This window comes from Acanthaster planci, linkage group LG09 (assembly GCF_054643075.1).
Source record: "Acanthaster planci isolate LZ-2023a linkage group LG09, COTS_SCS, whole genome shotgun sequence".
Lineage (NCBI taxonomy): Eukaryota > Metazoa > Echinodermata > Asteroidea > Valvatida > Acanthasteridae > Acanthaster > Acanthaster planci.
This window is the reverse complement of record NC_141785.1, coordinates 685,937-713,161: the sequence shown is the minus strand read 5'-3', so window position 1 is coordinate 713,161 and position 27,225 is coordinate 685,937. Positions and strand designations below refer to the sequence as shown.

The following is a 27,225-nucleotide window of genomic DNA, read 5'->3' as shown; positions in this document are numbered from 1 at the left end:
GCTAGGCCTTGTTTACCACAATTCGTGTAGAGCTAGACTTGCAACATACAAAAACGTGAAGCCATTACGCGATGAAAATAACAAGGAATTGTAATCGGTATTGGTACTGTATATAGGTTCCAAAATTTTTTTCTTATGAACGAATACTGAGTGTCCACGTAAGCCTATGATTTTATCAATAAATAAAATGGTCAGTACAGCAAAACTGCGCATAATTGATACGCCTGCATCTTGGATGTGGTAATTTGCCTGATGCATGTAATAATGGCATTGCCGGAGGAGGTTGAAGGTCGTAGAATGGGACCACATCACGCCATGGAGTAAGGAAAGCCTGATAGTTTTCCCCGATGTACACGTATGATCTGTATTGGTTTCGGGAGGAAGTCACGGTCACCGACGTGTGTATCTGATCAACATAGAATAGGTAGGTTTTCTACACAGTTTACAAGCTGATATTGTAGGTTTGATGAATGCTTGCCACATTACTGCTGCATAATCAGATTGAATTTATGGTGGTCCCGTCCAGCCATCTTTCGTCTCCCTTTTTTGACAATAATTCAATGTGGCTAATTTCTCCTACGAGACGACACACTGTTATGTATGAATGTCGAACTTGACACGAACATTATCCCTGATCTGCAGATGCGCATACAAGTGAGGCGTCAAGATATGATGCGCGTCATCAAGTGTCATATTACAAGAGCTGTTTCAATACAAAACAGCCAACGTCTGTCAATTGTATCGCGTGAAGCTCATGCATGGAATCTGACAAATCTTAAATTTAGCAACGATTTCGTTGGGGGTGTCGATTTTGCCTTTTGCTTCTGCGATTAATGAAGAGCTAACGTTCAGGAACATAGAAACCGCAATGTACCGTTCAACATATTCCGGACAGGTAAGGATACTAACGTCAAATACGGTGCTTATACAACCATGGTGTTGAGATGTGCATGTTTTCGTGACGTCACTAGAACATCATCAGGTAATTACTGATTATTCAAAGTCAGATTTAAAAGATATTGTTTCAGCTAGAAATTTGAACCAAATTTTAAGTATCAAAATAAGAACACGATAATAGTAGACCATATTTTGTGGAAAATTACTCATTTCTACAGAAAGTAAGGTGACCTTGAGTTCGGCACAACCGAAGTACCATGATATGGGATTAACTAAAAAAAAGAAAGCTCTAACATGAAAGGTTGCCCTTTTGTGGCACGTCAAAGGCAGTCTTTTGGAACATTAAGATTTGTTTACCATAATTTAATGAAAGTGGACGAACGCCACTTCTGAGACACAAATTATTTAGTGAAGTTTCAAAATAATGACGTTGTCGTCCCGGAAGTTATTGAAGACACATTTCCAGATAATCGGTTTCCTCTTTGACTTTGTTTTCGTCATTTGAAATACATATGGGCATACTTCAGAGAAACTTGCGCAAATAATAAGATTAAGACTTAGTACATTCTTACGACACACATCAAAATTCGGTGACGACATTAAACAGAAATCCCTCGATCACCCAAGTTTGAAACTAAAACAAACACGTCTAGTTTAGTTTAAGTTTTGTCTTTTTTATTTTGTTGATTTTTTATGAGTGGCTTAAAATAATCTCTTTTCCCAAATTTGATTCAGATGGAAGTTCTTACTAGCACTTTTAATGAAGAAGTAAGTTGAGGGTAAAATTTAAGACGAACATGCATGAAAATGTCTTTCAAAATACATACAACGGATAACGTAGGATTCGCGGCAACCTTTGTCCCATCACTGAATTTTTCATAGAGTCCGTGTGAACGACCACTAAATCAAGACACTCGTGAGCTGTGGCACAAGTAAACTAATGATTTTTTTTACTGCCCATGCACAGTATAGATACCGCGTTTCTCGAAAGGACATCGTCGTGGCTCAGATCGAGTTGATGGTGAAATTCTACGAACCACGTGCACGTATAGTCACTACACATTCAACGAGAGTCAGTAGCGTTTGCTAGCTCAACAAGCTCAATTAGCCTTCGTTCAGACATGAAAGAACAGAGACTAAATGTGTTGAGGTCATAGTCGTATCAAGCGCAGCCCTGCCAGTACGCCGCGCCAAGAAATCGTAGGTCACAAGATGGCGACAGCCGAGACTGAAGAAATGTCCCGGCTTCGTGTGGAAGGCAGAGACGAAATAGCAGACGCAGAACGTAATCAAGGGGACCAAGATGCAAACAAAGAATCCAACAGAGTGGAGGCTGATGGATTACGAGGCTGGTCAGTATCATGATTCTATAAGATGACGTATGATGTGTAATATCCCCACCCGTTGCAGATAAAATAGTTCGCGGCAAGACGTTTTTATCCTTTGCTTTTTCTCCTCTTCGCTTGGTTCAATAGTTCTGATATTTTTATGTCATGTTTTTGTTTTGTTGCTAATGTTTTGTTGTTTATTGTTTCTTTTGTTGTTAGTTTCAGTTTTCGTGTGCGTTTCCTTGCTTTGCTTCGTTCCCTGCTGAACATTTCCATGCTGAGTCTTTTGACAGAGACCTTGGATTTTTTTATATTTAATTAGACAGCATCGAAACTCAGCCCAAGACAAGTTTGGAGAAACGGTCTTTAACTGTGCATACAGTGAAATCTATGTCTTACCAAACAGTTGCCTTAATTGTGATTCTTCGTACCGACTCCTAACCTTCATCATTTACATGTGATCAGATGGGTATTAGAGGTATTCATTTTGTGACTCTTCCTTACGTTTGCGTGACGTCATATACAGCAGGCAGCAGTTCTGACAATAACTGGCAAAGTATTTGCCTTGTTGGTTTAGCGAAACTGTGCATACTACTTGTCAGCTTCGGATACTTCATTGGTTCCCCACTCAATTCAAAATTGGTTTTGTTCAAATTCAAATCATGCACGCTTATTTTCACCGTCACTCAGTTTTGTACATTTTTCAGACAATTTCATACATTAAGAATATTCGCGAAAGACAATTCAATTTCGTTGTCTACATACAATTGCCGAAAGTTAGATAGAGGAAGTGATAAGTCGTGATTTTGTAACCAATGTTGTATTTGATGTAAATTCGTCACTTGATTGTATGCTGTCTTTGGTATTCTCACGTTTTCATATGTTCATTTCTACTTTACATATTTACTTTATTTTTGTGTGCCTGTTTTACGTAAGTCGATGTTGAATAACTTGTATATACCATTTTGATCCCTGTTTGTGTATCCATTAAGTCATTCTACACTTTTATGCAGGAACAACTACAAGAAATATGGTCTAGAGACAGGCAAACGAAAGTGTAGGAGAACTACTCTAACTAAAACCGGGCATGCTGGAGGTCAAACTAAACCGTATCACAGCCTTTTTCTGATACTGAAGCATGCTTTTCTCGAAACTAAGTAACGTTTTCAGTGTTCTGAGGTTGGAAAGTAACAATTCTTTGTCTTTAAGTAAGGCACTGATGTCAAATTATGATAGTATGGAAACGGCGTGTATGTGCTCATAGTTTCGCGCGTATCCGGTTCGTAAGTGACTTTGTCACAAAGGCGGACGCGCCACGATTTGCAGGCTCCCATTGGACGATCACAGAAGTTGCGTGTTAACTTCCGGTTCCATGGTTCCACATAAAACGGCGATCAATGCATGTAACTCTATGTGCAGTGCATGTGCATGAAGTGGGCGTGGTTTAAACTGAAGTGACGCCACACATACGAACCGGATAGAGATTTGTATTGTTACGTCATAGATTTTAGCAACTTCGCAAACCAGTGGTAATAATGCGTATGCGCCTGCCTTATTTGCATATTTCATGGGAAATGTCCTTTGCGCAGTTTACGCCAACAAACACGCCGTCTCACCACAGACATAAACGCATAGACCGCCAGGTCTTATTAAAAATTACAAGGGTTTTCGTGATTTGCGCGGTGCCCGACTAAAATCAAAACTATGGGCAAATTCACCCCTCGGTATAGGGAATTTACGCACACTTGAAGAATTCCAGTCATAAAATTCTATGAAGCCATTTTTCGATTAAAAAAAATCCACTATTTACTTTATCTGTTCCTTAAGGATTCGAAAAATGCAGTTGCAACATTTGAAAAGAAAAGATAGCAGTACAAGAGGGCAAAAAGGAGAACGCATTTTGGGAGCACATGTAAACAAATACAGACAAAGTAAGTGCGTTGCGCGTAATGCGCACTGGACGCGCTGCCATCCGTCGCTTTGCTCATTGTTTGCCCATACTTTTCAAAATCACGGTTACACTGACGGTCTACGCGTTTATATGTCTGTGGGTCTCACTGTCGCACAGCACTTTTGGGCGTCGTCGCATACTCTCGGTCACGTATGTTTCAGAGGGAAATTATTAACTGCACATGTCCCCTTTTTGAGGTCATTTGCATGCGCAATGACGGCCATGGGAATTCGTGCCAGGCAAATAGCTGCATCATTTTATGAAATTTACGTCTTATTTTCACTTTTTGGAAATAATGTGTTTTGTGAAAATAAGATTGACAAAGTAGTACCAGAGTTGTCAAAACTAGTGATTTTTTGTTGAAAGCTCTTTTCCTAAGCGGTTAGTTTGTTTACGTTTTGATGCGATTTTTGAAGGCTACAAACAAAGAATTCAAATTTTCTTGAAGTTTTCAATGGTGGACTGTGGTGGAGAAAGGTGTGAAGGTTTGCTGACGGTTTGGCGCTAGATTTTTTTCTTTTCCCGGCAGGACGTGTTTGCATATCGACCTAACTCAGCACCGATTCCGTTTATCCGGCATAATCTTACGGCCTTGCGAGCGTAAGAATTCAGTGACTCGGGAACGAAAAACAAACACAAAAGTACAGTAAGTTCACATGAAATTTATTATTGAACCTGAGGTCTATCTGTCATTATAAAATTACCAGGAAAATGTTGAAAGTCACGGTATACATCCCCAGTTTTACATGTACAATTGTTACACCCGTGTATGACCGAAAGGGCATACATGTGCAGGTGTTACATTAAAATATGATGTGATACACAGTCCTGTAAAAATAATGGAAATACACCGGTCAGGAATACAGGAAAGCTTGTGACTTTAATGAAGATGGTGTTGCCTCGAACATTGCATGAGGAACAATGAAGGCAACTTCCTGTCCCTGCTGATGTGGCACTTTTGGTCAAGTCCATAATGTTACAGGGGAGAACAATTCTGGGTCGATGCATTATAGGAAGGGGGAAAAAGTTAACCAACAATTAAAAAAAGGGGGGCACTTTCCATGACCTCTACACTCGCCCCTGCGAAAAGAAATGTTGTCCTCAACATTTACAAATTCAAATTTACTTGATACAGAGTCCTGTTCATTAGAGAAACAGTTCACGTAATGTCCATTTCAGGAGCGTGCTGCTCATCCATTACTAGGCCGTTTCTCCTCGACGAAGTAGCTGGGTGGGATTCAGGGCTGATGGAGTAGCTAATTCCACTTCCCGTCGTCCTCAGATCTCAGTGTCTAAGATCATTGGTGAAATGGGCTGGAACTGGATGACAAGCACAGTAACATCTTCAACTGTGGGCTGCGACTGTCATCTAGGCAGATTGTGGACGGCGATCCATCGATGCACTTGGTGACAAATCCTTCCCCGGGTACACTGCGCAGTGATTCTTCTTCGATGTTGTTACTGGCTGTTGACTCGTCAACGATTCACTCTCTTGGAGCCATACTTGGTTGCGGAGGCCAGTGGGTCCACATCAAGCTGGGTGGCATCATTGATGGAGAGGGAATGTAACACGGTGGGACCATAACAGGTGGCATACCACTCAGTGGAATTCCCCAACGAGGTGCAGCACCACTCTGGACAAGTGCGATGCGAGGGTCCATTGGCTGATATGAGGGTTCTCCAAGTCTGGCATACTGGAACATCATCGGAGGACGACGCTCTCTACATGGTCGGCCCTCTTCCGCATGTGCTACTGGCTCAGGCTGTGGCTGAGGTTGTGGTGCGGCTTGGTCCGGTCCCTCAGGAGCGGCTGGCATGTCAGGAACTGGCATCGGAGAACCGGACTCTGCAAAACTGTTCTCGTGGTCCAAAGGGAGCTCATCAACTTCTGAATGGCTCTCAGGTAGTTCAGCACTTTCATGCACATTATCACCTGAGAGATCGTCCTGATTGGATGTACCAACTTCTGCTCCAGACTCAATGGACGGTAGGTCACAGATCGGGTTGTCTACTGTCGGTGCATCCAGTGTAAATGGCGTGGCGCTGGGATTCAACACTGACTCACCGACAGGGGTTCCTCCTCATCGGAGCTGACATCATCCACTGGTGGTTGCAGTCTGGCCACAGGTCGAGGGCGGGTTGACCTTGTTATACACCTCTGGGGTGGGGGATGACTCGGCCTCTGGTCTACATCAGCCTGCATGCTACCACATGGAAGAAGGAGATTTCGGTGTAAAACCCGATGCTTAGGCTTGCCGTTGACAGCTTTCACCTCGTAGATGGGCGAGTCCTCTCCCTTCCTTTGGACAACCACGTACACCTGGTCTTCCCAGTATGAAAGGAGTTTCCCTGGGCCTGGGTGCCGTCCAACATTCCGTACTAGCACTCGGTCTCCAGGATGAAGAACAGAACTGCGGGTCTTCTGGTCATGATATCTCTTTCCTCTCTCGGTAGACTTGGCGGCATGTTTGACTGCAATGGAGTATGCTTCTTCCATCTGGGCCTTCCATTTCCTGACAAACTGGTTGTGATCTTCAGCACCTGGTCCAGACGGTGGATTCAGCCCAAAAGCAGCATCAACTGGTAGGCGGGGAGATCTTTCATACAAAAGGAAGAATGGAGAGAACCCGGTAGCAGCATTGGTTGTGCAGTTATATGCGTGGACTACTTTCTGGAGGGAGTCCTTCCAATTCGCCTTTTGTTCAGCTGTGAGGGTCCTCAGCATGGCAAGTAGTGTTCTGTTCAGCCTCTCACACTGTCCATTACCCTGCGGGCGGTATGGTGTTGTTCTTGAGTTGGCTACCCCAGAAAGATGTTGGAGGCGTTTGAAGAGGCGATTCTCGAACTCTCCTCCTTGGTCATGGTGGATACGGTGTGGATAGCCGAAGCGGAGGACGAAATCATTAAAGATTTTGTCTGCTACAGTTCTGGCAGATTTGTCTTTGGTGGCATAGGCCTGCGCAAACCTCGTGAAGTTGTCGACGATCACCAGTATATACTCAAATCCGCCCTTACTCCTTTCCAAATGGACAAAGTCAATGGAAATGACTTCGAATGGTGCGGTGGTCACAATTGTACCTAACGGCTCTCTGGTGTGCTGAGCAGGCTTCCTGTCTTTGAGGCAGGGACAAACGTGCATGCAGTAATGTTCAATATCCCGCTGCATATGGGGCCAGTAAAAGCGGTCCCTGGCAAGATCAAGGACACGACCTGCACCAAGATGTCCCATGTTATTATGGAGCTCCCTGTAGGCAACGGGTCTAAGTGCTTCAGGAAGGATTATCTGCGACCGTCCTGCCTTCTTCCTAACCAGAAGCCCATCTTCCAGGCTGAAATGTTCCCAGTCACGTAGTAGTGCAGGTACGTCGGGTGGGTCCCGTGCTGTGTCTTTCCGCGTAGGACGCTTTCCGTGCTGGAGGTATCTGATTACCCTGGCGATCACTGGGTCATCATGCTAGGCAGTCTGGATGTCTTCTCTCTCCATGGTCTTCCCACTGGTAGAAGGGGTGGGCAAGTCAGGACTCACATTGATGGCGGAGGCCCACGGGGCGTCACCTTGGATCTGGGCTTGAAGGGCATTCACGGTGGTACCAATCTCATCGCGGGAGACTTCAGCTGTGCATCCTTCCATGTAGCTGTCTATGTCTTGGGGCATTCGGGATAGGGTGTCTGCATCAGCCTTGCTCTTCCCTGGCCGATACTTGATAGTGAAGTGGTAATCTGTAAGTTCAGCCACCCATCGTTTCCTGTTTATTGCTTTCCAATTGGACAAGTAAAGACCAAAGTTCGCGGCGGAATAACTGAGCCGTCCCATTGATGTTAAAGTACGTTTCCTGTTTATTGCTTTCCATTTTCTTTCTTTTTCTTGTTATTTTAGAAATAATTTTTGCCCAGAATTAGACGGCCGCACAAGTACAAGAACGAAAAAGACGTACATATTTCAGGATCCATTTATTTGGTTGATTGTAATTTCACTAATTCTGGTGTTTCTTTCAAACAGCACACTAGTGGGTAGAATAAAATTGTTTGAACAGCCATCTGTACCCCTATCCGGCAAGAGCATTTTGTTGTCGTTCGTACAATCTTAAAATAAAGGCCATCCTTGTAATAACTCTTCTATTTTTTGTGCTGTCGGTCGTTAGCAGAGCAAGGCAGCTGCACGAAGGAAATGTCTCTTTTGTAAATGTTGTGGCTCTGAAAAGAGCCGTTTCATTGTGGCCTGGAGCGGCTATTTCTTGGATTGCTTGGCAGACGACGTCTTGTTTTTGGCTGAGGATGTCTTGACAGCTGTCTTCTTGGCGAGCTTTGTCTTGTCTTGCTTGACGGTTTTCTGAGCTGGCTGTATATATTTTGATCACAGTGCTACGCAGCCCTTTTATATATCTCTAATTTAATCAATTCCTCCTGGTCAAGAGTCTGTGTGTGCCGAGGCACAGAACGCACTGCGCTCGCCAAGTCTATTATAAAGAGATTCCTCTGGACTGCTTGCACAATATGCACCATAATATGGACTGGGGAGTTCGGGAAATGATAGTAAAATTGTTGAACAAAATCCTTGTAATTTATCATATGTTGATTTGTTTTGACTCAGACTAAAACGGTAATTATGAATGGGAATGTGCTTGGTCACATGGCTTAGGAGATTGATTGCTGATAATTGTGGCTCGCACATTAGTTGCGTCCAGACCTGCCAAGCACATACATGTATTTATCCCCTTATTGAAATCTAACGAGGTGGAATGGATAAATCTTAATAAATATCGACCATTGATCACTTGAAATGACCAATGACTATAATTCATTGTAGCATTTGCGCGTTCCAGTCTTCTCAAGACGAAATTGAAGTTTACCGTTCAAGAATTTGAAAAAAACCAAAATGTCCAGAGAAACCAAAACTATTATGTGTCACTATCGTTTACGCTGCTGGTACCAAATTATTCTTTACTAAATTTTGATAAGTATGGACCCATTACTTTCATTGTCTTATCAAAAATAACATCTGTGTGATTATATTTTCCAATTATAAATTCAAACAATAATCCCAATTAGACTTATTTTTTAGTATATTGATAAGTTTTTAAATATATTTCACCAAAGCGCACGACTCTTGCATTCATATATTACTCATTAGAATGGAATTGGATCGTTCCTTCATTCTGATTTAGCCATGTAAAGGATTTTAACGGATTCAAAGATATTTGGCAAAGGGTTTCAAACGTTAGTGAATAAAGTATTTAATAACTCTTGTTTATGCAAGTTCGTGCATATTTGTAATGATTTTTAATTTTATAGAACTTTGAATATAACGGGGGCTGGAAAACGAGAAGGGGGAAAAAGGGAAAAGACATTGTTGAATTGTAAGGGGTCGCTTCATCATGGAGCCCCTCAGTCGTACAATTATTGTGCAGTGCATAAAATGAGCTGCTGAGAATGATAATGAATGATTATGCTGTAGAGTGGGCGGTCCAGGGGAGGCTAGTGGTAGGGTCCAATCTGTAGACACACTAGTGGGAGGGGGGAGGCACGCAGGTTCAGGGCAGACTAGATGGAATGGCACTGCGACGCTTCTGTTCTTCCTGTCAACCAGTTTAATTCAATCTGGGCCAAGAGGGCTACCTGTAAAAGCTGTGCAGGCACTCATAAATTTCCATTCAACAAAGGTAGTATCCCGAGTATACATTTAAAGTTACATTCCAGCAAGACAGAGCTTATAATATTATGTTAAGTGCACGTGTAATATCCCGGCTACCGGAGGACCTAATGCCAAGTGTATGAAAAAAGTAACTTTGTTCTCTATACCCTCTTGAACTTCACCTTTTAACCCGGCTACTTTTGGTACTCTGGACACTATGGTTGTAAATATGTTTTATTACTTTCTTTTGTTCTTTTGGTGTATCACAAATGCTGCATGTGCATTTTCTGTTCTTCTTGCGCTTCGTTTACAGAGCCTTGCATGAAGAGAATAAATTCGGTGTTCCTCCAACTCAAATATTGCGTGTATCTTTTGACCAGTTCATCACAAACTGGCGACGATGATAACTAGTGACTAGTGGCTGCCTTCTTTCGAGAAGGGAAGGAGGAATGGCTGCAGTACGTTGAAATATTGGAACATTATTTTGTAGCCAAGAATGTAACTAACGCAGCAAAGAAACAAGCAGTTCTACTGATTGTGATCCGGCCTCAGGCCTACAAACTACTTCGGAATCTCAAGGCTCCTGCGAAACCAGGCGATAAATCCTATGATGACCTGGTACAGTGCATAACCCAGCATCATAATCCGGCACATTCGGAAATCGTCCAGCGATTCAAGTTCAACAGCCGATACCGAGAAGAGGGTGAGTCCGTAGTCCAATACGTAGCGGCTCTGCGCTCACTGGCAGAGTTCTGCAATTATGGCAGCACCGTAGACAGCATGTTGCACCGCATTCAACAGAACCCTGACACTGGAGAAGGCAATGGCACCCATGGAAAAAAAATGTAAAGGATCTGCAGGCAAAGTTGTCTCAAAGTGACAAAACACTGAACAAAATATTGAAAAGTCAATCAAGGGCTGCACGCAAACCTGCAGTCAGCGAAAGCAAGCTACCTGACTCAAAAGCTATAGGTAAACGCTAAAAACCCTGCAACCATTGTAGCAAAAATAACCACCATGCTGACAAGTGCAGATTCAAAAATAACACTTGTTTCAACTGCCAGAAACGTTGATATATCGCGAGTGTCTGTCAAGGTGGCAAAAGTGAAAAACGCCACATCAAGTCAAGCAAATGAGTGCCACAGGAAACATGAGTGACACTGACAGTGATGGCAATGACCCAGATTTTGACAGCAACACTCAAGTGTACTCTGTCTTTGAGTGTTCCAGCAGTTATGGTGTTCTATTCCCGCCAAGTTAGCGTCGAGTCGTGCCATCGCCCCGACGGCACGACGCGACGGCACGACGCGACGCTACGACGGCTCCGTCGCGTCGCGTCGTGCCGTCGCGTCGTGCCGTCGCCCACTGCTCAATAAATTTTACACTGCGTTTCATGCATTTCCCTTTTTGTATGTTACCGTCGCGTCGTGGCGTCGCATCGTGCCGTTGCGTCGTGCTGTCGCGTCTTGCCGTCGCGTCGTGCCGTCGATCTGTCGCATCGTGCCGTCGGCCCGTCGCGTCGCGTCTTTTCACCGTTGTGTCGTGTCTTTTTCACCGTCGCGTCGTGCCCTCGCTGCCATACTAATGACGTAAAAAACAAAGTTCATATGTCTGGTAGAACAAAGAATTGTAAGTTTACCTCTAAACATGTCAAAAACAGGTCACAGACCTCATCTGTTGGATTGTTACGACGGCGATTACACCTGTGTAATATTCTCTGCACTGTTCTTGAGCTACAAATTGAAAGAAGTAAATTTTTAATAAATACTCTAAACAATTATACATGTATGACTACAAATTATAAAAAAGGTAAGCTGTAAATGGGTTGCTTGAATTTTGAAAAGATGGTGCAGCAGAGCCCTTTGAAACCCCATATTATAACACAGCTTGCTCTCAGATAATTTTCTATGTGCATTGTCTTCATGCACAGATGGATGAAGCCGTTGCTTGTTCTTGCTTTTGTTATTGTTTTTTCTTATTTTTTGTTGAGTCGTGTTTTTATTGATGTATATAATAAACACACTTTTGTGGTTTAAATAAATTTCATAGGATCTGTTACTCTATACTGATTTATTTTTCCCCACCCCTGCACAAGTACCATTTACACAAGGCCATGTGTTCATCCTTCCATAGTGAATTGAAATGAAATGTAATTGAGGCTTCAACATGAAACTGACACTTTGACCTCAATGTTACAGATTCCATTTACCTACCTGCAAATGATGCCATGGCAGACAGAGAGAATTCACTGTATCTCATCTTGTCTGTAGCCCGCGTCAAAATAATGGGAAACCATTTCATCTCATAGTCAATAATGTTAAGTCAGAAATGGTCACAAGTACGCACTAAAAGGCGATCACAGTAGTTAATTTGAAATAAATATGGGACTACACTTTTTAATTTATTTCAAAGAAATTAATGTCTCCAGTCTCCTGAAGACGGACAGAGTACACTGTTCGAAACGTTGAGTTATTCCCCGGTTCTTCTCAGAACCACACATACTCAAAGAAGAGATAAATACATGGTGTTACCGCAATCTTTACTTTAGATAAAGAAATTAATATTGAACATCTCTGAAAGAGTTTTGCATGAATAGTTTCACGTAGGTAAGTAAAATAGGCCTAATTCACTAATGTCGGGCTTTAGCGTTTAGCTTTGCATTATGTGATCTTCGCAACAGTAGAGGCCAAGCCTAGTAATGTTAACCCTAATGCCCATGAAAAAGGCCCGGATAAACATAATGGAAGCTAGTTGTGTCATTATGGTAATTATTTTATAAACATGCATTTAAAAAGCTAAACATTGTGAAAAGTATATTATTGACGAGAAGAGGCAATTGAGAATCGAGCAATGTGTAAATCCCCGACATCTTGCATCGTTCAATTAACAAGCTCACTATCGACATCCGCCCTTTATTGACAATCCCAGAATGCAAAGCTGCTAGCAGCACAAACGAGACGGCACGACGCGATGGCACGACGGTAAGACGCGACGGTGCGACGGCATGACGCAACGGCACGACAGCACGACGCGACGGCACGACGCGACGGCCTAATCCACAATGTATAAAAACATGCAATGGCGGGCGACGCGACGGCACGACGCGACGCCACGACGACAAGACGCGACGCCACGAGGGCACGATACGACGGCACGATGCGACATTAACAAGAAATAGCACGATGCGACGGCACGACAGCACGACGCGACGAAATTAGCTCAGCATGAACTCAATAAGAAAGGAGGCGACGGCACGACGCGACGGCACGACGTCGTGCCGTCGCGTCGTGGCGTCGGAGCAACGGTACGACGCGACGCCAAAATGGCGGGAATAGAACACCATAAGCAGTCGTCCGCGCATGAAAGCCATCAAAATCACCATGTCGTGCGTCGCCCGTCGTGCGTCGCCCATAAATGGGTTGCATAGGACCTGCAAAAGCCGGGGTTTATCAAATGACAATGTGATGATTCCATTCACTTCTAAAGATCTTTTTCGAATAAGGCAAGTACAAATCCCACCTGCAAAGCATATACTAGTCCCATAATTAATTCCAATAATGCTAGACTACCCCTGCCCCTTGACAAGAAAATATCGCCTCTCTGAGAATTCAACCAAGTGTTTTGGGGGAAAAACATTTTCAGCAAAAATGTTTCGGCCAACTTATCAACAGTGTTATTCTAATTTGCATACTGCAAAATTGTGCCGACTTGTTTTCATCAAATTCCAGGAAGAACTCTGCCAACCGATACAGATATTCCATCTTGTCCTCTCAATTTCACCTTGAAATCAAGAAATGCTAGACGTGCTGTGGATAACAAACTGTTTATTAAATGTATTGTTATGGGGCAATTACCAGTTGGTTTAAGTTTCAGAAAATATGAGGTGTTGGTTTTTGTGGGTGTGTATGCCATGGTGGATAGACCAACGAGAACAGGTCGTCCAGCACATCAGCATTATTTACGGGGCTAACAAGTAACGTTACTTCTGTGAGCCAACCTGCAACTAAAGTCATGTCTAATTTGGAGTATACAGCAGATTTCATCATAGGTATACCCGCCCTCAAAATAATGTTGAATCAGTTCGTCTCTTATGAAAACTATTGGGAATCAAACATTGTAAATAATCTATTATTTACATTCCGTTCTGTGGGATATCGTGCAGGGACAGACAGAAATATTACATAGGCTATAGACCTAAAGTCAGGCTGTTAACGAGTAAAGTTACGTCTAGAGTAACTAAGTTATCGAGAAAAACGATCTACGCTAACAAAAGTCTATTTTGTTAATATATTTATGTAACCGAAATGGTATTATTTCATATAAACGTTACTTAAACGATGTCAGGATATTATTTCTTCTTTCAATTGAGAGTCAGGCATGGTGGATCGATCGAACAAGGACATGTACATGTGAAACGATCAAGGGTCAAAGTTAAAAATACCACTGCGCAATCGTGACAAAAAAAACACGGGCGACGCACGACGGGCGACGCACGACGGGCGACGCACGACGGGCGACGCATGAAGGGCGACGCACGACGGGCGACGGCAGATATGGAATTCCATAATATTACTGTCGGGAAGATGGAAATTGCCCCCCCCCCCCATTTTCTTTTGTTTAACCTTATGTTTTCTCTTTGGAATGTCCCTGTACATAGTGTATATTGCTTGATGCACCGCTAGATTTACCCATTAGCTACATGGATCAGCCCACATAGTTAATTAAGTGCCACATCATCACAGGGGTACAGCAGGGGTACAGGAAGTGGCTTTGGTTCATTGTTCTTTCAGCAATGACCAAGTCCACATGTGTGTGTCGACTAAAGCTAGTATTAGAATGTTTTCCTGTATCTTATGCTGACTGAAGCCCTCATTCTTCTTTCAGGTATGTAGAGTTTCTTCCCATTTTATGATGCAAGCGTATTTTCTATTATATTATTGTATAACTTTTAGATGTTTAAGACTTTTCTTAGAGGGAAATACTGGACCAAGACAGTATTTCTGGACTGGACTCTCAGTTGGAGGAATTTTATACAATACACAGAAAATGTCTTGGTCCAGTATTTCCCTCTAAGAAGAGTGTTGAAGTGATGTAGTTGAATTTCAATACTAGTTACATGTACTCTCGTAGGAGTTCATTTTCAGGAATGATTTTAGAGTATTTTATTAAGAAACCCTTTTGATATTTGCTGTGCCAGGATATGCTGTATGAGGCATGTAACTCAGTGTACAGAAGGCCTAGCCATGCCTTAGTGTGTGTAGCATAGGGTTCACTGACCATAGTTACTGACCCTTGCGGATTAAGTCCAGTGGAATTTCCTGGAAGTAACTGGTTATCTCCAGCAATCTGGTAGCAGTCTGGTCCAGTAGGCCAAGTGGGTCACCATGGCTACAAGACTTGAGGCCAGAGTAATTCTTTAACTTGTTATTGGTTTGAGTAGGACCAAACATTATTTGTTTACATCATGGCCAGAAGAATTATTGTTGATAGTAATCCTTTGCTGCTACAAAAACATGTTTTCTTTTATGGTTTCGTTTAAGAATCATTTGGAGGATGGTATTGATTCCTTTTAGTTTAAGATGTGGAAAGTGTAATCTCATTTATTGTTCTTTCAGCGATGACCAAGTCCACATGTGTGTGTCGAATAAAGCTAGTATTAGAATGTTTTCCTGTATCTTATGCTTACTGAAGCCCTTTCAGGGTCATCGAACATAAACACATTTTAATGTGCCCTGTGTTGGTTGTTAGTCGGACAGCCGCACGGGTGCAACATTACGCAAAGACGTACAAACTCTCATTGCTTGTCGTCAAAGGTGACGGACCAAGCCTGCTTGGAAGTAACTGGCATCGGGAAATTAAACTGGACTGGCAGCAAATCAACTTCCTCCATGAAATCACCAGTATGGATGAAGTATTCAAAGCCCATTTAGCGTTGTTCAACGATGAGCTTGGTACCTTGCAAGGCACCACAGCCAAAGTCTATGTCGACAAAGATGTACAGCCCCGTAAACCACGAGTCGTTCCCTACGCTGTGCGGAAATTGGTAGAAAAAGAACTTGACCGCCTTCAGGCTGCAGGAATCATCGAACTGGTTGAGTTTTCAGAATGGGCAGCGCCCATTGTCCTCGTCCTCAAGCCAGACAGGTCTTCTGTGAGAATCTGCGGGGACTATAAATTAACAGTGAACCAGGTTGCAAAGTTAGATACATGTAGGTATCCGGTACCAAAAATCGAAGACTTGTTTACGTCGCTTGCGTTCACCAAATTCACCAAGCTTGACCTCTCGCAAGCATATCAACAACTGATCCTGGATGAGGAGTCGCGTGCCTACGTGGTCATCAACACCCATCGCGGTTTGTTCCGCTACAACTGCTTACCTTTTGGTGTTGCCTCTACGCCTGCGATTTTCCAACGCACAGTGGAGAACATTTTGCAAGGCATACCGCACGTGACTCTATACATTGATGATATCTTGATCACAGGCACCGATGACCAGTCTGATCTCGCTACGCTGTCGACTATGTTGGCTCGCTCGGTGCAAGCTGGCCTTTGTCTCAAGCTGACTACAATGTACCTATTAAGGTAGGCCCAAGTTCTTGCCTCAGCTATCGACAACCCTTGCTGCTTTTTATTGACTTCTGCGCAAGGACAAAAGATGGAGATGGGGTGCCGAGGAAAGGAAAGCCTTCAGTGCTTCCAAAGATCTTCTGCTATCATCGAACCTGTTGGTGCACTTCGACCCCAAGTAAGATGTCATCGTATCATGTGATTCATCGCAATGTGACATCGGTGCAGTCCTTGCCCACAGAATGCTAGATGGTTCAGAAAAACCAGTCGGTTTTGCCTCGCGCACATTTGTGCCGGCAGAGAAGAAGTATTCGCAGATCGGAAAGGAGGGCCTCGCCTGCGTGTTTGGTGTAACTAGTTTCAGTTACACTTATGGTTGTCATTTCACGGTAGTGACCAACCATAAGCGTCTCCTTAGCCTTTTCAAATTGAAAAAGGTCAAATTGAAAAGGCTAAGGAGAAATTCAATGAAGGAAGAGCGGTACCAGCTCAAGCCTCTGCTCGCAGTCAGCGCTGGGCTCTTACCTTAGCTATGTACGAGTACACTCTGGTCTTCAAATCGACAACAGCCCACAGAAATGCAGACGCGCTGAGTCGTTTACCCTTGTCTCCCGCTCCTGCCAAAGTCCCGGTTGCCCTCGAGACTGTTCTGCTAAGGGAGCCCACTGACGCATCTCCTCTCTCCGCATCGCACATTCGCACCTGGACTAGATGTGATCCCCTGCTGTCCAAGATACTCCACATGGTGAGGGAAGGATGGTCCTCACACAATAGGGTGGAAGAGGATATGAAACATACAGAGTTCGTAGTACAGAACTTTCTGTTCAAGATGGTTGCCCTCATGTGGGTAATCGAGTGATCGTCCCCTCCACAAGGGCGAAAGCGCATTCTCCATAGCCTTCACGAAGGTCACCCCAGCATATCCCGGATAAAAAAGGCCTCGCCAGAAGGTTCGCCTGGTCGCATAAGATGGATGCAGATATAGAAATGGAGGTCAAAGGATGCTACAACTGCCAGCAAGATCAACCGATGCCTCCAAAGAGCGAACAGCATCCCTGGAAATGATCCGACCGCCCGTGGTCCAGATTTTCACATTCACTATGCAGGCCCCTTCATGCGCAAGGTGTTCCCTTGTCGTTGTGGATTCGCAATCCAAGTGGATGGAGATTTTTCCGATGAACCACGCCACCACTTATGCAACAATCGAGAAACTGAGACAGGCGTTCGTGACCCATGGATTGCCGGATGAAGTGGTATCCGACAACGGAACAGCATTCACTAGCGCGGAATCTCAACAAAGAATGGTATCCTGCACATTCGCACATCTCCCTATCACCCGGCCTCTAACGGACTGGCCGAACGCGCTGTGCGCACCTTCAAGCATGCCATAAAGCGAATGGAGACAGGAACAGTTGAAACCAAGGTGTCCAGATTCTTGCTTCAGTACAGGATCACTCCGCACAGTGCTACGGGAGTGTCTCCCACGGAAATGTTAATGGATCGTCGTCTACGTTCTCATCTCGACCATCTTCGAACTGATGTTACAAAGCGGGTCATTCACTCTCAAGAAACCAAAAGCGGCAACGTGACAATAGTGCGAAGACAAGCGTTTCCCAGATTGGTGACATCATGCCCGTTCGTAGCTTTACGAAGACCGGTTTGGCACCATCACAGGTACCTCGGGTCTGGTGTCCTACAAGATCCGACTTGACCATAACAGATGTGAAATCCGTCGTCACCTGGACCACATCCGCAATCAAAAACGTCGGGTTGAACCAGCTCGCGCCTCTCCAAATTTGGACAGTGACGTTGATTTTGGAACGGGAACTACCGTGCCAATCCCCGAACGACAACCTGAGACCGAAGTCAACCCTCAACCGCCCGAAAACGCTACAACTTCCACAATTCCACCAGCACATCAAGCCCCCCCCGAGCCTGAGTCACAAACAGACCAATACACGAGAGAAAATGCCCTTTGCGTATCAGAAACCCGCCTGATCGTTATGGCTACCCGGACAAATAACTAGCGAACCTAGGTTGCTACAGCTGCACACAGCGGAGACAGAATAATCCTCTTTGCAGTCTGTTCCAACTCAGGGTAGTCCACCCTTGCACTTGACTGTCATCAAACATGTATGTAAGTAGAGTTAATTGAGAAAAAAGAAGTAGTTGCTAGTTGATTAAAAAAAACATTTGGAATCAATTCACTTTTGACGCACATTGGAATACATGTACGTTCAGTTAATACATGTACGTCACTTGGACGTTTCACTATAGGGAGAAGGAGTGAAATATCCGGTCTAACGAAGGACCTAATGTCAAGTTTATGAAAAGTAACTTTGTTCTCTACCCTCTTGAACTTCATCTTTTAACCCGGCTACTTTTGGGACTCTGGATACTATGGTCGTAAATTTATTGTATTACTTTCTTTTGGTGTATCGGTGTTCCTCCAACTCAAATATTGCGTGTATCTTTTGATCAGTTTATCACAGCAGGGATTAAAGGTATTGACTCCAGACATTTAGTACATCCAGTTGCGTGTGAATCATTAATAAATTGTTCCCATCTCCTTAATAGACAAGGCTTGGTGGCGACATGGCACATGAAAGGCACAAGACACACAACACCCATGTAAGCAGTGAGTCAACCCCGGCCGCTGGCTGACGCACACACACACATACAAAACCCACCCCTTCAGCACCACGCCGTCCCCAGCCTACTTGTAATGCGTTATCATTTCACCAAACGTAGCCCTAACCAAGATAGTTATTAACAGTTGTTGACCGCTGTGGTGTGGGATATGACGTCTTGAACACCCGAGGGGCGCATAACGCCCCGAGGCAAAGCCGAAGGCGCTATGCGTGCCCGAGGGTGTTCAGGACTTCATATCCCATACCACAGCGGTCAACAATCGCTTTGTCATGCCTCTATCTTCAGGAATTTATCAAAAGAAGCAAGCTCTGTTTTTCAGAAGACGGTGGGCCCACTGTAAAACTGTACAATTAACAGACGTAAACGATATCCTTTGCAAATGCACTGTCCCCTCACTTTCGTTAATTGCGTAAACTCTACCGTGAAACTAGTGCGGGTGCCAGTGAGTACATTTATATGGTCTGGTAGGCGATCTCTGCTTTACCTTACACCTTATTTTTTGCGTGTTGTGTGGGAGTTTTGTATACGAGAAAAAAGGAAATCCCCACAAGTATGTGTGTGTAAGGAGTATATGCGTGCACGCACCATCGGTAGAATGAAATGTCTCACCGTGAGTGTGATATGCGGATATGTCGACCTGACATGTGATCGTTCTGGGCCAATAAACGTACAATATCCAAGACAGAGGTAGGAGAAGAGAAAATGAACCACCGAACCATCCGCCCCGAGCTGAAGTGCACCCCCAATTGGCGAAAGACAGACAGGCGTGTACGCAAAAACCATACATTCCGGAGTAAATTAGTTACGCGTACTCAGCGTGCTCTGCGTCAAACGCGCATATACTTACCCGCCTCATGGTGCGTCTATGCAGTGAGTACCCCCCCAAAAAAGCCCTCTTTTGTTACGCTCGGAGCCGGTAGTACCGGAGCAGCTCCCGGCCGATGTCATCTTGTTACAATGTATAAAATTCTCTAACATAATGTTACTGCTTGTGCGCATACATATATTTTTCATAACAGTATGTGTACACACCTATTGCTCATGGCAATGCCATGCACATAACTACATAGTACATGTGGGCTGTCCAGGCCAGTTTCCAATATGATACCAACCAAAATTATGCCTTAAAAATCACCACTTTAAGTTCTCAGCTTTCCCCCAAATGTACTATCAAACTGGGCTATGATATCGTGCTGTAAAAGTGAGGTACTTTACAACTAAAAAATATCTCTAGAGGTTACAAAATAAAGAAGTGAAACTATCGGTAAGAATTTATGATACAGTTACCTGTGAAAGTTGTGCAGGCACTGCCCCTGCCAAAGCATGGATTGAAAGATGTAAAATGTGACGCGTAGATCGCGTTTGCACAAATTACTGCATGTAGGGAACGTAAAAAATGGGTGATTTTTATGAACTACATGTACATAGTCAAAACCCGCCAAAGTTAAAGTATGTTCACATCTAAGCAGTGGCTTGCTGAAATTAACATAGGCCTACATAATACTGGTTATGACAAGGTCAGGTAAATGAGTAAGAAGGTGGTTACAGGAATTATTTTTAATTCTTTTTTAGGATTAAAACAATAATTGAACAGTAATGGGGAACTGAATGGGGCATCTGTACAACTAAAAAAACTCATCCCATAAACGATTTGCCCGTGTCTGTTTTGTCTTCTAGATAAAATGAAAGGAGACTGTCATCAATCACTCATATGGTAATAATATATCATTAATCATTACCATTTCATCCTCATATAACATTAATGCATAATTTGTGAGTGCGAGGACGGTGGTAGAAAATCGTGTCCAGTTGGGGCGGGGATAAAAAATTCAGACCTGAAATTCTCAACTTTTTCAGTCATGCTTCTGATTCTTTCCGTGGCAAAGGTGGTGTTTTTGGCACACTTTATAACGCACTTTTCTCTTTTTCTAATTGGTAGTCAAAGGGAAGAGGAAGAATCCATGAAGTTGTCCTGATGGATTTATTTTTCTTTCTGTGCTAAACCTTTGTAGGCCTAATACCTTTTCAGATTCACCGGAACACAGTTGTCATCAGGGTAAATCAAGAGACAAAAACAATGCATGACGCGTTTCATTTGAATTGTTCATGTTTTCTCTCTTTACTCTCGGGCCTTTCAACGATTATTAAAGCCGGTTAATACTTTAAGCGAAAAAGAAAGCGAAGCGAATTTCTCGCCACAAAACATTTACAGTGAAATTGTAATGAGTTGGAATGCTTTCAACTTTTCCAAATATTTGATTTTGCGTCATTATTGCTGGCACAGATTTCAATTCAACAGCGTTCTTTCCCTTTTTATTATTGTTTTTCAGACTCCTTATTAAAGTTTTGTCGACTTGTAAAATTATTACATGTACAAATATGCACGAACTTACATAAACATTAGTTATCAAATACCTTATTCAGCTACATTTAACCCTTTTAAACACGGAAATCTTAGAAACCGTTGAAATCTTTCATTTGTCCAAATCGTATAAAAGAATGTGCATTATAAACGTAATACGAGAATATACAATTATATACAATAATACAAAATTGCGTGCACTTTTTTGTGAAGTATATTTAATGCAAAAAATTCATATATTGAAACAGTTTAATACGAGCGATTCACGATAGTGCGCTTCCGAGAGTTTGCAACGTGTTGACCAATCACAAGGTGCAAAATCTTGTTTGTTTGTTGGGTTGTTGGGGGTGTTTGTTGGGTTGTTTGTTTGTTTGTTTGTTTGTTTGTTTGTTTGTTTGTTTGTTTGTTTGTTTGTTTTTTTATTGGTCCCTACGCATGCACAAACCATCGGAGAGTAGGTGATGGTTTAGGCCCGCATTCATCAAAGTCAGGGTCAAAATTGGAATCATAGGGAACTGGGACAGCAGCCCATGCCAGTAGCACATTTGGGTATGGGATACCCCTGTAATGCTATAACATACACAACATTTTTTCCCCTTTTAAACTCTCAGCCTGAATTTTTTATCCAGAAGTAAGGCTTGATTCACGATACTAAACGTGTGAAATGATGATTTTTTTTTCATTCAACTTAGGATGGTTACATCGTCATAAAATCTTAAACCAATTTTGCCACGGCTAAAGGTTCACCTAAACTGCCAAACTACACAATTTTTCAATTATACAGATGTATAAAATCAAAAATTATACTCCATACAAACATTGTCAAATTTACCCACTAAGTCTGTCCCTCGGACCAGCCGTTCCCGGGAGTTTGCAGTGCGGGGTAAGAAATAAAGGGCCCCAATCGCTTGCTGGCGGGGAAAAAACAGCCCTCACAGAGGGGAACGGCAACGTCCGCCCGACAAGCAGAACCCGGCGGCTCCTCACTAGACAGCCTCAGTGCTGAAGGTCCACACCCATCCATCCGCTCCTACACCACAAAACTCAATTTTACTAGGGGGCGCGCGTTTGAATAATAAACACAATATTGACATGTTGGAATGTTGTGAGAATAGCAAAAGTAAAGCATGTAAATGTGTTTTATCCTTCAGGTACTCACGTCAACTTGTGAAGTTTCCTGTTGCCACAGGGATGTGTGTTGGCTTACTCCTATTGACAGCTGTTTGTGGCGTCATTGCTCTCTTTGTGTACGATCTTCCCGACTTCAGTGAGCCCACAAAGGTATAAACTGTCCCCCAGAGGTACCATTTATCTTCTCGAAAATATTCCCTTTGATATTCAATGTAAGTGACAAGTATTTCCTTTTTTAGGGGTTCGATGCACGCGGAACAGACATCAGTGGGAGAATGTTCTCATTTAACAACATATATAGCGAACTCAGCTTAGTGCATACGAGGAATGATTCCAGAACTTCGATGAACGAGGCGTCACGATTTGATAATTTAACGACTAACCACCGGACTGGAAGAATAAGAAGAGACGTCACTTCAAACAACTCTGACATCGAACCTGGCATACAATTCTGCAACTTTGATTTCGGGTTTGGTAGGCAATTTTGATTCTTTTTGTTACTGAAGTGACAGTAAATGCTGACCTGAGTGCAAAACGATACAAGCCAATTGATGATCTTTTTTCTTTGCAGGGGGATCCTATGGTCAACCAGCGATTGTGTTTGAAGCTATCGGCTACAACAAACTGTTTTCAAGCGAAGCTCTAAAATCTGTTTGCAGTCAGTATGACAACCACATTGGAAGAAACTCGGAGATGCAAGCCCGTTGCTGTAGGAAATCTAACGGTCATTGCTCGGACAGTAGATCGCTTGCCAATTATGTAGCTCTTCTAAGCGGCCGAGATTCGTGTCGAGATATTAGAGACTCAGATGTCGCCAATGTGAAGATCTTGCTGGAGAAATGCGCTCCTTACTACCAGCGGAAAGCTCTTAAGTATTGTGAGGACGGTAGCTCTGTGTGTCCTCCCGATGTTCCCTCAGAATGCTTGGCCTTTGACCACGCTATTCATTTTATTTTTCAGTATTTGGTACCAGCTACTTTTGCTGCACAAGCTAATTCAGGGAACTTTGATCTCAGCTCTACTATTCTGTTTGTACCATATATCGGTTATACCCGTGATATTTATGAGTCGGCGTTACAAGGTAAACACATCAGTGATGGAATAACGGTTGTGGTTGCTCTTGGATTTGGTTCGCTTAAATATGCCTTATTCCGTGATTTTCTTCTTTCAGATACATTGTACATGGGCTTGGGTGCAGGTTTTGTGTTTGTCATCATATGGATTTACACAGGATCTCTGATTATCACCATAATGACTATTGTGAGTATGCTGATGTCGTTGATAATGGCTTACTTCGCTTTTGTGGTTATTTTCAGGCTGCCCTTTTTTCCATTTGTGAATATAGCAAGTGCTGTGTTGGTCATTGGCATCGGTGCAGATGATACTTTTGTGTATGTAGACATTTGGCGCCAGATGAAATCTGCTTATGCGTCTGCGCCTCCAAGCCTAGTACTACGGAACACCTTAAATCATGCTGCGGTCACCATGTTTGTCACCAGCTTCACCACTGCTTCGGCGCTGTACTCCAGCTTTATCAGTTCAATTACAGCTGTGCGATGCTTTGGTGTGTACGGTGGCACCGCAATTCTCATCAATTTTATCTTCACTCTGACTTGGCTACCAGCCACCGTTGTCATTCATTCACATTTTCAGGATTGGTGCGCCAAGTTTACTTACCCTTGCCAAGGTTGTCTCCAGAAGCTCTACGCTGCACACTCAATCATTGCTACGGCGTATCGAAGAGTTTTCGATTATATCTTGCCGACACTAGTGCTCAAGCTAAGGTATGCGTGGATTGTGATCTTGGCCTCTGTCGGCGTGGGTGCTTTCTGTACTATGTACATCACGCCAAAGTTACGGCTACCCACTACAGCAGAGTTTCAGGTATTTCAAGACGATAATTTATTTGAGAGATATGACAGCGTTTACAAGTCGAAATTTTATTTCAACATTGAGGAAAATAATCCGCTCTTTATCTCGGCAGTGTTTGGAGTAGATTCTGTCGATAACGGGGATCATTGGAATCCAGATGACACCGGAAGTTTGGTTCTTGAAGAGACTTTCAATATATTTCATTCTGACGCCCAGCAATGGCTACTAGAGTTTTGCCACAGTTTTCATAAGCAGAACTTTTCCGGAGAGAGAGAAACCAATGAATGTTTTATGGATTCTTTCCGAAAAATAATGTCAGCCCCTTGTAGTGCTGGCACAGACGCAATACCTAGTCCTTGCTGTGGGCAAACCATATTTCCATTTCCCGCTGATCTCTTCGAGAAGTGTGTAAAGATGAGTCGAAGATGCGATTGGGCAACATCCCTGTGCCCGGGCAACAGCCTACCGTTTACTGGTCCCTTGTTCAGCAAAGTAGACGGTTCAGTGAAGGGCTTTATGATGTATGAGATAAGCTCCAGGATGGACACAATGGATTTCAAATCCATTGACGAGTTTTGGACTGAAATTAATGAGTGGTTTGATCGAAGTCTAAAAACAAAACCTGAAGGTATCACAGGGGGCTGGTTGTATGCTGGAAGCACGTGGCATAGCAGTGGCCAGCAACTCTACTTCTACAATCTGCAGAAAAGTCTGGCAACTGACACACCAATATCTATGGGATTGTCCCTGGCCATTGCAGGTGTGGTACTCCTTCTCACTACACGGAATATCCTGATATCACTGTATGCCATGCTGTCGATAGCGGGTGCTTTCAGTCTGACTGTTGGAACCTTGGTGCTGCTTGGCTGGCGCCTTAATATCTTCGAATCAGCTATCTTGACCCTAGCGATAGGTCTTTCGGTAGACTTCACCATTCATTATGGGGTGGCTTATCGCTTAGCACCGTCTAATCTGAGAGAAGTTAGGACCCTGAGCTCACTGACTGCGGTAGGTTCAGCTATCGCTATTGCTGCTTTTTCAACATTTGTAGCTGGTGCACTGATGATGCCTTCTAGTGTTATTACTTACGTCCAGTTGGGTATTTTCCTCATGCTTGTAATGACAATGAGCTGGATCTATGCAACCTTTTTTTTTCTTTCCATCTGTCGTGTTATTGGGCCGCAGGGTCAGTGTGCCCAGATTCCCTCCCCTCTGAGTTGCTTTTAGTCAACTCATGTTGACTCAAATTAGATGTGTCGTTCTAAGGGTGAGATGAAGAAACTGACTAGAAACAGCTGGTTTTCATTCCCATTTCTTATTCATATCTGTCTTAAGAAGATTTAGACCAAACTTTCAACGTGACCAACAACAAGGGATTCAGTCTAATATATGTCATTCATTCTGTTAATCAAGAAAGACCTACCAAATAAAGAGACGATCTAAGTTGAAAGTCATTTGTGAGAAAATTAAAGTTTGAAGAATTCTATGTGTATATATACTTAAGCTGCAACTACAGTTACTGACAAAAATGTGAGTGAATTATAAATCGCAAGAGAGAGAGCCTCTAGCTCGCTTTAAGAAATGAGATTTGCTTGTTTTTTTACGTTTTACCTGGTGTTAATATCTTCACTCCATTTTCCACAACGACTGAAAATGTATCAGGTTAAATGTAGGGGTTATTGGTTGACTCTACTTGCATAATTATTAACTTTTCGATGTATTCATAGTCGATTTTCCCAATTTGCCGAAATAAATGTTTTCAGATTCTAAATTCATTATTTGACGTCAACAGTCGCGACAGAGATCATGTTTGCTCGTTTTTATTACCGTTATTAATTACATTTATTTGGTAAGCTTAAGAAATATTGGTTCATAAACTATGGGTGGCTGTCTTTAAAAGAAAACCAGCGATTTAATATGTTTTTTAATATCTAACACAGCTATCGAAACTCGAAAAAAAAATAATTACTGGTAAAAAAATACCACAAGTAACTGCAAGTACCTCCCTCAATAAATATGCTAGGGCAGGTGTGCATTTTGAGGCAACAATTGTCACTAGTCAAGGGTTAACTTTATGCAAACATATATGTTTCTATATTACAGAACAAACAGACATACAATAAATGTCACCGAATGTACATTTACAAAATAGGTAATCGTGCAATGGATAGACGAAACGACGATTATCAAGAGACACATCATTACTGATGCCTAGCACCTGAAACGTCTCATAAACAATTTAATCGCACACAACCTTGTAAATAAAATGTAAATTAGCTTAATTTAATATATCAAGGTATGACTTTTATGCGTCATGTTAGAATGTTTGTATTTCACATGCTTATAATGCTTTGAAAGATGTATAAAGCATATATGTAGACTAAAACTGTGTTTATCTGCCCAATTTGTAGTACACCCTCACCGCCAAAGCACCCCTATTCAGTCCGCAATAACTTACTACACACGGCACTTCATTTCGTTTATTTGGATAAACTGGAGAAGTATTTTCTTTCAAATCTGATCTCGTTTATTTTTTGTAAAATTCACTTTTTCAGAATTTGTTTCAAATTTTGTGCAACTGTGTTCATTCTGTGTCTGATCAATTTTCATTTATCAGGTTATCTCCGTGAACTTTATTTGTTTGCATTTTGTTAAAAATAAATGTTGGTCTCCATCTGTGGAAAGAAGTGTTGGAACGATGTCCGACGTCGCCTGCCTCGAAATCCACAGTATAAAAGTGATCGAGTGCGCATGCGCTAACTCTCAACTAAGCGGTGCACAAGGGCATGGGAGTGAACATATGTGACAGAAGAAACAGGCTGGTTGGAAGTTT

General features: G+C 42.8%; 1 protein-coding gene across 7 annotated transcripts; it reads left to right on the top strand.

Annotated features, from left to right (window-relative positions):
- LOC110989626 (protein dispatched homolog 1-like) lies at positions 1-27,079 on the top strand. Of its 7 annotated transcripts, none has more exons than XM_087141458.1 (6): positions 1-424; positions 1,865-2,249; positions 22,541-22,670; positions 22,760-22,994; positions 23,092-24,404; positions 24,505-24,616. In XM_087141458.1, exons 2-6 carry the CDS (start codon positions 2,110-2,112, stop codon positions 24,514-24,516), a joined length of 1,830 nt encoding a protein of 609 aa, XP_086997584.1. In that variant the 5' UTR covers positions 1-424; positions 1,865-2,109; the 3' UTR covers positions 24,517-24,616. The 7 variants fall into 7 exon arrangements, with proteins under 7 accessions (XP_086997584.1, XP_022109848.2, XP_022109844.2 ...); XM_022254156.2 differs by having other exon boundaries at positions 3-424; positions 23,092-23,780; positions 24,174-27,079; XM_022254152.2 differs by having other exon boundaries at positions 3-424; positions 1,870-2,249; positions 23,092-27,079.
- Positions 27,080-27,225: the final 146 nt, after the last annotated feature.